General features: G+C 37.8%; 1 protein-coding gene across 3 annotated transcripts; it reads right to left on the bottom strand.

Moving 5' to 3' along the window:
* Window positions 1-493: 493 nt before the first annotated feature.
* LOC122041159 (nuclear poly(A) polymerase 4-like) lies at window positions 494-10,488 on the bottom strand. Of its 3 annotated transcripts, XM_042600760.1 has the most exons (13): window positions 10,113-10,488; window positions 9,556-9,723; window positions 9,359-9,436; window positions 5,725-5,832; window positions 4,622-4,684; window positions 4,383-4,544; window positions 3,047-3,160; window positions 2,905-2,967; window positions 2,481-2,810; window positions 2,236-2,400; window positions 1,259-2,143; window positions 1,103-1,176; window positions 494-1,005 (listed from the first exon to the last, which is right to left on the bottom strand). In XM_042600760.1, the coding sequence occupies exons 2-13, from the start codon at window positions 9,679-9,681 to the stop codon at window positions 972-974; spliced, it is 2,202 nt and encodes a 733-aa protein (XP_042456694.1). In that variant the 5' UTR covers window positions 9,682-9,723; window positions 10,113-10,488; the 3' UTR covers window positions 494-971. The 3 variants fall into 3 exon arrangements, with proteins under 3 accessions (XP_042456694.1, XP_042456692.1, XP_042456693.1); XM_042600758.1 differs by having other exon boundaries at window positions 494-1,176; XM_042600759.1 differs by having other exon boundaries at window positions 494-1,176; window positions 10,131-10,488.
* Window positions 10,489-13,377: the final 2,889 nt, after the last annotated feature.

Here is a 13,377-nt window from a genome sequence, read left to right as displayed (position 1 = left end):
ATAAATCTATAACAAGAGAAATTATAAATCTATATTTGCAGATATATTCATCCCCTCTAGTTTATCCACATCTCATGGATCTTGTCCCAACACTCTGTGTATGATTAGGTACCATAAAGGATCCATTTATTAGGCACGTTTTGATATGAAAATTCATCAACCAAGTTGACTTTGGTTACTTTCAGGCTCAGACAAAAATATGTCAATGTGCTTATGAAAACATGTTGATTGCCAGGTTAGGGTTGATCTAGACAGTTAGCATATTTTTATCAACTTTGAAGCTCCTACACAATATATTGCAAACCTTACTGAATAATTAATGCACGTGAACTAAAAAATAGAGGTGAGACAGAGATGAGATTCAAGGTTATGTGAATGAATGAACTCTTGGTGACTCTTTCAAATGGGGCACAAAGAAATTCATCACGCATTCAAGTCTAGAGTGTGAGATGCCAAAATCGAAGCTTCAGTGCCATCAAAATCACACTAGAAATTTTAGCAAGCAACTCTTGTTAGAATCACTGAAGACAAATAACTCACTATTTGTTTGACAAACCAACCATAGTATACACAGCTGTACTTAGAAATCAAAAGAAATCCTATTCTAACCTAAAGCCTAGACTAAGATCCTTGGTCCAAAATCTGGCAGTTGATTTTTTTTCCCCTCTTTTTTTGGAATAAGACAAATATAAACAGCATTGAGCATGACTCGTTTTAGAGCCACCAATCTGAAATAATTACATCACGAGAAGTGTTGAAGCTCAAATTATCTGATGACTGCATAAATATGTTTGCCGCAGGTTATAGCAATCTCGCTTCAGCCATTCCATTGTGTCATCCGCCTTCCTGCGCAAGCAGGTGCCATTTAGACAAACTGCATAAGTCTAGTGAGCTTACCGTGAACTGCAGATCCATAAAATAGCATCTGATATGCCACTCCGTTGGAAGTACCCATCACATGCGTTGATTGCTCATCCTGAAACTTCCGCTGTAGTCAGACTCAACCTGCGACAGAGGTAGTAAAACAATACGAGGCAAGACAGTATAAAGAAAACAGATATTAACACTTCCCAAATCACATCTAGGGTTGAGATATGCATGCCTCAGTGCAGACTTCTGGGAAGCATCGGCAGTCACTCCATGAGATTTAAGTGACACTCCAACTGCCTTGTTGGGCTTCCCAAAGGATGAATATTTCATCAATAAAATGAAGTTTTGATAATCATGTAGGAAATAAATAAGCACCAAAAAGTAATACCTCCAATTCATCTGCCATGCCATCTTGTGCTGATTCATTTTCAATCTGGTCCATCCCTATGCCTGTAACCCGTCTCCCATCTTGCAATATTCCGCTATCATCTACATTCTTTGATTGCTCCAATTGCCTGCCTGGACCAACAGATTCCTCCTGGTAACCTAATGTACTATCATTCTGACACCCTTTATCGAGTACTACATGATCTTTTCCATCCATTGCTTTATCGTGGTTATGATTTGGACTACTTGACGCCCTTTTTCTCAATCTAGGATGAAAGCTACTAGTTTCAGTTTTCATCTTAGGTTGCCTCTGTGCAGAATCATCACCAATCTGTTTACAAGTGTATTCACCTTGGGCATCTATTCTACTCTGATTATGATTCCGATTCTCAGCTATGCCCACAGGATCCTGTTGATCCAATGTTAGTGGCTTCTCCTTATCTGGGCTAACTGATGCACGTTTATTTGAAATAGCACCAAAGCAATCAGCATCAGCTTTCCTCTTAAGGCGCTGCTCTGAGGATCCACCTTGGCACTCCTCGCCAATATTTTCACTTGTAGCTCTATCAACAGAGTGCTGGAACATTAGCCTTGATGGAACGGGTCTCTTATAACCATCAGGAAATACATAAGAAGGCACTTGCTTCCTTCGTACATGAGATACGTATATTTCCATCCCAGGTTTCCAGAACATATACATGTTCACTTCATGCCTGAACTCATCAACAGTACCCCGGATATCAAATTGTTGGCCTTCCTGTACCTTAACCCCTTGCTTCCTTTGCAATCCCATGAAGAAAGCACAATGATAACACTGTTTGGATGGATCAACATACTCATTGGGGTATGGATGGCACTGCAGCATACCATAGGTGTCACGCTCAATCTGTGTGAAGACAAGAAATAATTGAAAATTTCACTCGAGCATAGAAAAAAAAGAAAGGTTGATGAAATTAGTAAAATTTAGATTGTCAAAACCTTCAGTGTCAACTGCCTAAGACGAGATTCTACCCAACCCTTCCACAGCCTTAGATCTTCAGCATCGGCAGCAACAATGTCAACCTGGAGATAATTTTTGTATGTCTCAAAGAAAAGGTAAGGCTCAAACAGTGCATTCCAGCTAGTTTTATTCAGCTCGATTTCCTGCAAGGATGGCAAACAGGGAAATACAGAAGACATGGTTCCGAATAATAGCTCAGGTAAATCATGAAGTACATACAGACCTCACAGATCTTGTTGCCTATTTGAAACTGTTCCATCATGACCCTCAATGTGCTTGTTGATACGTTGTAGCTAGAGTTCATGCATGGATATGCCGGTGTAATAATAGGCATGTGGTGAGTCCGATCTCGTGGGTTCCTACGTGGATCCCAAACTGGAAAGCCAAGCTCATCTTCCTCAATAGCACACAACATGACTGGATTCGGCCACCTCCATTGTGTATAGACTCTGAAAAATCGTGAGATTAGCATACTGGGCACAGCATTAGGGTACAGTTGGCAGATTCGAGCAACCAACAGTGCCCAGTTAACACCTCCAAGAAATCCAGTGACCTGAACATGAAAGTAAAATGTAAATGGTGATGGGATATTACATCATAAGGATGTTGACGAGATTATATTACAGAACAACGATAATTAGACTCACATTTGAATAAACACCACGCCTCTTCGCCCAGAACTTCAAGCATCTGAGAGTAGTCCGGAAATTCTATGGAAAATATACCTTACCTGTTTAGAGAAATGCATAATAAAGTGCCAAAAATAAAACTTAACACAGAGAAACTAACTGCAACATTTGGCACCAGACGGAGAATTTGGTCTGCTACTCGGCAGCCATTAAGACTTCTTACAGTTGCCTCATCAATATTATAAAGCACAGACCCGTGTGATATGTCAAGATCCTTCAAAAAATGTTGAGTAGACATGTCAAGCATAAGCCAACTCTCTGGACAGTTTGCAATGTAAAAAACTCGAATTCTCTAAATTTTTAAGAATATAAAGTCCATGTAATCATAAGACTTAAAGTGAAAAATACAACAAAACAAAGAGCTGTGAGCATTTGTATTTAACTTAGTACATGATTGGCTAGTCAGTTCATCTCAGTATTAAAGTAAAAATGATAAACTCAGTAATAATAAGCAAAACAAATGAACATCTATATTCTTCAGGACTACTAAGATACAGACTTTACGTACTAGTAAAAAATCACAAGCTGTGAAAAATAGCAGTGCTAGTAAAAGTTACAAGATGTTGAACTTAGAAGCAGCGTAACATTAATAATTAAAAAAGCTTTCCTAATATGATCTAAGAGTAAGGACCAAATTTTGAGTAGTGTAAGTCGTTAACAATAGCCAGACATTGTCAGGTTTTGGCATACATATGCAGTTAAGATAAAAGGAGGCTATAAAAGAGAACAGGAGCATTGACCATTGAGCATCTCACAACCCACCAAAACAATAGTGTTGTAACATCGAGATAACACATGATAGACTTCCCTGTGATTCACAATGATTATTGCTACAACTAGGTATCAGGTCTGTCACATGAAGAAAAAATAAAGAGGATCAAATATGGGTATGTGAAATCACTATCAGAAATGTGTAGTCAGATGAGTATAGTGAACAAGAAACTAATATAAGGAAAAGAAGGAATTTGTGTTAAGGAAAGCCATCAACAGATGCTTACATTCTGATCTTAAATGCTTTGACGGGGTTCAGACAATTGTTATATCTGGTCTAAAGAGATGCTTACAGTCTGAAAATTGATGTTTTTGGTGTGGTTCAGACAATTGCTATATATGGTCGACACTTAGAAATTCCAGGGAATAAAATCAAGGAACAACAATGAAGTAGGTACAGCACCAATACATGGAAGGAAGTCATAGAGATAATTGCCTCATCGAGGGTAATAAAACCAATCAGACAAATGTCATATTTTAGTTGATAGTTTCTTGTTTTTAATAGAAAACTCAGGAAGCGGGTAAGTTGGTAAGAGCAAGCTGTAAAAAAGAAACTGAACTAATATAGTAAAGCATATAAACACTGAGACAAGACTAGCATTGAAAGGAAAAAAAAAATCCTATGACACATTAAGAACCCCAACTTTCACAGCATATGTACATACCAGTGGAACAACTAACTGTGATATACTGGCATAGAGTAAATCGATGGATATTCCCAGGAACTTAAATTTAAGAACTGGAACATGAGCATCAGGAACTGGATGTAGTTCAGAGACTTCCTCCATTTCAGCCAATAGATCATGGAGAATAATAAAGAAATCCTCCTGCATAAAAAAGCAGAGAACAAGTATAGCACATGAAGTAAATTAGATATATAGAGAGAGAGAGAGAAAAACTGAACCTCTCGGTTAACATAGGAAGGTCCAACACATAAAGTGTCAACATCAGCTCCAGGTCCATTAACCTGCCACCCAGGAAAAGCAATGTCAACTTACTAATATTTAACAAGAAACTTGAATAACATTATCAAATGCCAAAAAAAATTACAAGTGTGTGGGTGAATGAGAGAGACTGTTTGTAAGAGAGAGCATTAGATAAAAACTCATAGGTTACATACTAAGCTGAAAAGGGATATATGAGTAATTCATAAACAGGGCATATACCCTTCGAAAAGGATATAGAGAAATACACTAGGTCGTTGCAACCATGGGTGTCAAGATTAAGATTCAGACCTAGATGATGCCTAGACATTCAAAATCCTAGGTAGAACATGAATCGGACAGGGATATTATGAACTTACAATTTCATATTTTGTTCTATCCAGCGTTTGGAAATTTTGTTCTATCCACTATGAACACGAATCAATTAGCTTTTGGTTAGTTTAATTAATTAATCATGTCCAAATAATTATATGTATAATTCTGAAATTAATTAAATAATATTGTCAATAATTCTGTGATTACTTGATTAATTCTGTAATTAATTATGCAAAGCTACTGAACCTCTATGCAGGAAGATAGATTGGCTCCCAACCCATATAACTTAAATGATAGTTAAAGTAGTGGAAGAGTTAATGACACAATGTGAATTTTATTTAACAGCTGAAAAGCCAGGAAATCCGCAGCCAGTAGTTAGGCCCACATTTAAAATTTGTTGTTGCTCATTTTGAATCATTATCTAAATGGTTCGTTTGAAGGAGAGTCTTGGTGCAGCGGTATAGTTGCTACCGTGTGATCTGATGGTCATGGGTTCAAGTCATGGAAACAACCTCTTGCAAAGCAAGGTAAGGCTGCATACAATACCTTCTCCGAGACCTGTATTGGTGGAAACTTCATCCATCGGACTATCTTTTTTTTACTAATAGGTTCATTTCTTATTTACAAATACACAAATACACAGGAAACAAAAATCTGGAATGGAAATGTGAAATTCATATTACACGGTCTAGCAAAATTACATACTTGAAGCTTTATACATCTAGAATATGAAATATTGATATCATACCCCCAATCTGTAAGAACCAAATGTGAAGATGACAGCATTTGCTTCTTCAACCATTTGATCAGAATATCCCCTTTGTCGTGTTAATTGTTTCACCCAATTTTTGACAATCTGACAATATCAAATCCAAAAAACTATATAAAACTTGGAAACCAAATATCTAAGTATGAACCAAGATTAGCAAACTATGTCAAATTTCAAATGTGACTAGATAAAAACAATCAGAAAATAAATAATGTTGCATTTATTAAGAAAACAAGTCTAAGAGTTTCTTTTGGAAAGAGAGAGGAAAAAAACATTCAAGGACCAAGCAATGATACTTCATGGTAGCTCCAATGAAGGATAAGTTCAATTATAATGATCTTAATGCACAAACAATAAAACCATTCACAAATTCTATGTCTTCACACCACACAGCCCATGCCACCTAAAAGGGTAAATTACAAGCATTCGAAGAAGATAATATTAAAAATGCCTAAGAAATTGCAGTTTTCTAAGCATTTAAAAAATATACTTCAGATAGATAGTGACAAATCATGAACAAGTCATTAAACGTGAAAATTACAAATGCCCGAAATATACATAATGACATAGACAAGAATAATTTGGTATATAAGTCCTAATCTGACGTAATCACATAACATATGTAGTAATATTGCATAACGGTTTAAGAAATAAAAATAACAATCCAAAGAGAGGTATGTTAAGATTACTGACTTGGATAGTTGATAAATTTAGATCAAAATCAGTAAAATTAAACTTAAAACTGCTCCTTGTTTGCACAAATTCTAATTGATCAATTTCTCCAATTGAGTTGAGAGGGAAAATCACTGACCAAAGAGAGGTAAAGTAAAACAAACAACTTGGCCAAGGATGTACATCTAATTATACACAACTCATAAAATGAAGATTTTAACGTTGTAGGTATTCATAAATCTAAATTTGAAGGTGTTCTTGAATCTTAATTAAATCTTATTAGTTTATGGAGCATCCACGGTGGAATCTTAATGAAATCTTTACCACAATAAATGAAAAAATGCAACCTAATTAACATATGAGACAAGAGGAAATTCGGCAATGTCATCAAGCTCGAAGCTATACCAATAGTAGTATTAATATCATTCAGATCATTATTGATCACTTAAAGTAGAACTTACTATAATCACCTTTTAACCTTCGGTGCATATTATCAAGGACAATGATTGCATTGTCAAAAGAAAAACTTTCGAGATTTTACCATCAAAAGAAAATTTATAAAACTAGAGTATAGTAAGCTATACTTTATGGGTCCAATTAGAACAGATAGACAGTAAGAAAGCAAGAGCACAAAGATAACAAGTGAGAGATAGAAGAAGATGAAATAAATCAATTCTTAACATATTAACTAATTTAAAAGACCAGATATTGCTAGTAATGTAGACTCGTATAGATTTCCAAAGTGACAGTGACACTGTTAGGACTCTGGTTATTAATGCTATCCATTTATCCTCCACTGATTTGACTTTAATTAACTGAATTTGTGTAACCATACTTACTTAGCAGCCATGTTATAATAAGCATATGCTTAATAATGACAATGAAACTATTAAAGGCATATGGTGCCCTATGACACCCAAGTTTCAAATACAATATGCATGAAACAACATTTGGCCAGGGACATATCAAACTCAAGCTAGGAAGAATAATTAGGAGATCCTATAAAATAAAAGGTTTGGGAGTAGAAAAAATATCCAAATTATGTTCAAGAAGACAATATCTAAGATTCAAATGAAAGACAGATCACAATAGAAACAATAAAGATTTAAGCTGTGTTTCCATAAGTGAAAACACTAGAGAAAGGATCGGGCTGTGGGATTCCTCGGCAGTCATTTCCCTCCATTTGATGAAAATGAATGGAAGGAAGAAAAGGGCAAGGCAAATATTACCCAAATTTCCTTTCTCCCAAACCAAACAGGAAAAAAAAATCTATTCACATATAATCAGCCAAATGTTAGTTAAATCTGACATGGAAAATTCATAATTATTTTTTTTACAAATCTGTTAATTATTAATGTTTATCAAATCAAATTTCTAGAATTACTTCTAGGGTTGTAAACAAGCCAAGCTTTATGCAACCGAGCTAAGCCAAGCCAATCTTAGCTTAAATATAAGATAACCCGGCTTGAACTGAACTTAGAATGAACCAAGTTGTTAAAATGGGTGTTCAAATTTGACTTGGTTTCTATTTTACAAGCTTGAGCTTGGTTTGGTTCGTTTAAATATTATTGAGCTCTTAATTTAAGCTTTCTTGTTTGAAAATTTTATATTTTTAAGCTTTCGTTGGTCGGTGAGCTTTTCAAGTTTATTTGTTCATTTTGAGAGTGGTTCAAAAACTTTATTCATGGTATCGTTCATGAACATTGTTAATGAGCAGCTCACATATCTTTGTTCATGAAATTAACAAACTAAACACAAATGTGTTTGAGCCTTCCACTTAGGATAATAAGTTGTTCAAACTTGTTCATTTAATTGAAATTATGCTTGTTCAAACTTATTCATTTAATTGAAATTACGCATATTGAACAAACATAAACAAGCTCTTGCCGAGACATACACCAAATTTGCTCATGAACATTTAATTCATTTACAACTCTAGTTACTTCTTTTAAAAACTTCCCCCTTTTTCCTTCCATCCATTCACCTCTATGGAAATACAAACTAAAGAAACATTTTTCTATCATTTCCTTGTAATTATTTTACCACACCATATTCCCTTCCTTAGTTGTCTCCCTCCTTCATAGGAAACATTTGTAATAAAAGTATCATTATCCTATGTCATAAACCACACTGATGAAATTCTAAATGACAATAGTAGATATATCTTTCAATTACTATGATTAATCAATTTACGTATCCAATATGCATTTCTCAATGGGAGGACCTGACTTAAACCAGGAAAGGCCAACCTGGACAAATCAGAGGCTGACGCATGTCTTACCTTAGAAATTGTTCTCAATCAACCCTTATGCCATGTCATCATCCATTGACTGCATGACAGGAGGGATTTATTCTGAGCCTATAAATAGACCAAAGATCAGGATTAAGGGAAGTTTCCAGAATCTAGATAACTCTGATGCAACTTTGCATATTTTGAAGTAAACATCAGAACCTTGCAAAGATCACCCTTGGAACCTCAGGGTTTAGTTACAGTTCAGTCAAATTCCTAAGGTTACAGTCAGCTCAACCAATTTCTTGGCAATTCAAATGAACCAGAAAAATCCCACTTGTAGTGTGACTGGACTGAACTCCATTACATGTTGTCTCTATAACCAGATCTGATAGAAAACCAGAGCAGACCTTGTGTCAGCAGGTTTGAACATGTCTTGGATTTGGAAATAACAAAAGGTGGCCTATTCTATTAAGAATATTAGCCTAGTGCCAAGTTCAATTGAAGAAAGTTATTCAGAAGATTAAAAGAGACAGAAATGGACAAAAGAGTTTTCAAATAGATTGACCAGCCTACCAGTAGATCCAACAGAAAAAAAAATTAAGATACTAACATATGAAACAATGATTATGAAAGTAATCCTCCAATGAATAGGAAGAAAATATCTATTCATACGATAAAGAAGATGATCATTCAAAAAATAATAAATACCTTATCTAATTCTTCTAATACTTCCTCTCTCTTGGTAGATTCTTCCTTGCTCTCATACAGTCCAGCATCAACCAAGAGCTTTAAGTAGACACCAAAAAGCATATGTCAAATTATGGTAGATAATTAGATGCAATATAGGAGGACCAAGGAGATCAAAACTGAAGCGTGATAAAGGACAAAAAATACAACAAGCATACTCTTTCAAGTTCAGCAGTCCTCTTGAGATCAGCTTCAGTAGGTCCAGCGGTCGAGATTGGTTTGGTTATGCCATACTGTGTTGAGATAGGTGGAGGTGCATTGCCCATTTCAGAAGAACTACCCATGGACACGATGAAAGAGATATTCCCTCTAGACGAGGGCCGGTCCTATGAGAAAGTAAAATAGATTAAAAACTTGAAGATTAAAACTTCCAGAAGTCAATTATGATTGCAACTCAAGCACATGTGAGATTCCAATCATAATACAAGAGACGAAACACCCTTTTATTTTTCTTACACCCTAAATTAACATCTAACTTTCCGTCCTTATCAATATCTATTGACAAAAAGTGGTAGAGCTTATAGAGCAGAACCGAAGAAAAGAACTTTGAAAGGAAAAAAGGGGCATCGACAGCCACGAATCAGAATGCAAACAGAATCACGCTGGAGAAACAAACTCGAGACGAGAACACTAGAAACCTAAAATTTCCTTTTACACTCCACCAAAACAATGAGACCTAATCGGAGACGGAGCCAACAAAGAAAAGGAGGAAAACCTAAACGGCAGATCCAACCCTAGAGTTGACCAAATCACGAAGACTCCTCTGATCCGGTACGGCAGCGGCGAAGCGGGGAAACTTCAAATGCAGGACGCCAGGCCTCTACTCGTGCGACGGTGGAGGCGGAGGCGGAGTCGGAGTCAGAGGCGGCGGCAAATCCAAACGAGAGGAGGACGCGGCGGAAAAGGCCGTTCAGGAGGATTGAAGAACCCGGATCTTGAAGGAAACCGAAGGAGAAGGGGCCAGGATCGACCTCCACGCGGTTTCGGTGTCGAGGGCGATCGTCTCTCAAAAGGGGGGAACGAGGAAGGAGGGGGCGTTGGCTGTCGCGTTGTTTCTCGAAGAGGCGAATTGTAAATATCTCTTCGCCTTTGCCTTGGCTAAAATTGTGCCATTTTTTATAGGAATTGGTGGCGGAAGGCACGTGCGATGCATGACCCGGCACATGTGCGCGCATCTGTCCTGATCGACGGCCCAGATGCATGCGTTGACGGGAGATTATTTTGGACGGTCACGAATAATTTTATCGAACTAAAATGAACGGACGGTTCCGATAAATTGGTCCTAAATCGTCGCAGTCGCTCAATTTGCGGTGAAATTATTAAGGCAAAAAATAATATAATGCGGGCAAATTCTTTGAATTTAATTGCCATTAAATGAAAAGATTAAAAAAAACAACCTTTATTTTTGTTATATTACATCCCATTTTGATTTTAAAAAAATCTTTAAAATATAACAATCATAGACATTTTTTTTATAATCTAGATGTCTGGATATTTAGTATACTAGCAGTTATTTTATCAAATAAAATCCATACCAACACACCCACCACATCTAAACTCATTGTCTATCGATAAAGAAATATCATTTCAACATATAAAAACTAAAGCAAATATGTAATAGCGGATTGGGAATTATAATTAAGCATCCTCTATGGATTCCATATCGATTCATAATTAGATAATTTTTTTTTTTTGGTCCTCCTCAAACTCTAAAACTATGGAAATTATAGATGCCAAGATAGAAATAATACTTGATAGTTGATATTATCAAAAATACTCATAAAATATCATATTCATGAAGTAGAAATATAAATGGCCTCCTATTAATATGAAATATGTTAAATTATTAAATTCGAATTAGAAGTGTCAATATCCAAAGTAGCCAAACTTCTAGAATATTAGTTCATACTAGGATTCTAAATAATCTTATAAAGTTTTTTTTTTTTTTTGAGAATTTATTGAATTTTTTAGGATTTAAACGGAATCTGTATGATACATTTAAGGGGATGAAGATATCTCTTAAATGGGAGGTGATTGAGTTTATCAAGCATAATGTTGGATTTAATTAAACTAGGTTAGGAATATAAAAAACATAAGTATTGAACCATAAGTTCATCCCAATCCCATTTCTCCCTCTGTCATCTCTGCCCCGATGACCCCGAGGCCAAAAATCCTAATCGCTTGGCGTCATTCAACCCAGCACCGCCCAAGCCTATCTTCTCCTCCACCGATCTCCTGAGTCTATTCGACAGTTGACATTCTCCTAGAGTCACCACCCATGCAGGTAGATCTTCGGCCAAGAGGGGGAAAAATCTAAACCCTAGTGTTAATCTTCCCTCGCCGCACCTGCGCGCCACAGCTCTGACCACTAGAATCCTCTGTTCCAGCCAACCCTTGCTAGAGACCAAGCTCTCTCACTCCAAATCTTCTCCTCTATTGAGTGTTCAATTTTAGTTGGATCTTGGCCACCAATGGTTAACTACAGCCACCGTATTCTCCACTCCGGATATCCCTCCACCTCTAGGGATAGTATTGGACCTCTCTCCTTGGTCTAACATGAAGCTCCTAGTCAAATCCCTGTATTGGCCAAGCAACACTGTTTCGACCAAAATCTTTATAGGCGTTAGTGATCCAAATAGAAGTCAGGGATCAATTGAGGGTAAGATCTCTAGGTTAAGAGGTTATTCATCAGTAATTAGGTCTAATGCTCATATATGGATTATTGATTGTGTGTTTAGGGTGTTTGTCTTAGGGATCTGCAATTCCATCTTGCTTTGACCACATTTCTCGACAACAAGCATCTCTGACTGTAAGTCAACAGTAGAGTCTCCAGATTTGGATAAGTTTGGGTGATGGATTATGCATAAATCTAAATGCAATTTGATTATAGAATGGGTAGTGTTAGGATCGTCGTACTCGGCTAGAGAGGGGGGGTGTGAATAGCCGACCCCAAATTCGCGTTTCTTTCTACAAATCAAGTTAGCGCAGCGGAAATACAATAATAGAAACGAGAACGAAAAGATCAAACCTTAGACGCAGCGATGTAACGAGGTTCGGAGATGAAACTCCTACTCCTCGGCGTGTCCGTAAGGTGGACGAAGCCTATCAATCCGTCGGTAGATGAAACCCCGGATAATCGGCTAATATGAACTCCTTCTGGGTGGAGAAACCTCACCATAAAGTCTTTGCAACAGCAAAACAGAGGAGTACAACAATAGAGGAAACAAACAAGAACAATAGAAATTGTAAACACACTTGCTTGCCTTCTCGTCGGAGTCCGTTGATGAAGCAGCAGCTTCACGGCTCCAGCAGCTAGAAAACCAGCACGAAGCTCACGCGAAGCTTCAGCAAAACGAGAGCTCAGCAAAGCTCAAATCGCAGTAAGGAGGAAGAGCAAGAACTGTTTTTGTAGAGGCCCTAGACCTCGATATATATCCTGCGAAGAAGAAGACACATAAACTAGCCGTTGTGTCGCAACGGCTAGGGCCTGGACCGATCAGGCACACTCCTGATCGGTCCAGGAGTGTTCTGATCGGTCTTGGGGACCGATCAGGCTAAGCCTGGACCGATCAGGCTATGTCCGACTTCGTCCGGAGAATGAGCTGCCGAGCCCTCTCCGACTTCGTCCGGTCCAGAGAATGAGCTACCGAGCTACCGAGCTATGAGCTACCGAGCCCTCTCCGACTCCATCCGGTCCAGAGAACGAGCTACCGAGCCCTCTCTGACCTAGTCCGGAGAGCGAGCTGCCGAGCTACGAGCTACCGAGCTACCGAGCCCTCTCTGACCTAGTCCGCCGAGCTACGAGCTACCGAGCTACCGAGCTACCGAGCTACCGAGCTACCGAGCTACCGGGCTACCGAGCTACCGAGCTACCGAGCCCTCTCCGACTCCATCCGGTCCAGAGAACGAGCTACCGAGCCCTCTCTGACCTAGTCCGGAGAGCGAGCTGCCGAGCTACGAGCTATCGAGCTACCGAGCTA

This window comes from Zingiber officinale, chromosome 2A, assembly GCF_018446385.1.
Source record: "Zingiber officinale cultivar Zhangliang chromosome 2A, Zo_v1.1, whole genome shotgun sequence".
Lineage (NCBI taxonomy): Eukaryota > Viridiplantae > Streptophyta > Magnoliopsida > Zingiberales > Zingiberaceae > Zingiber > Zingiber officinale.
This window is presented reverse-complemented; position numbering and strand designations above follow the sequence as displayed.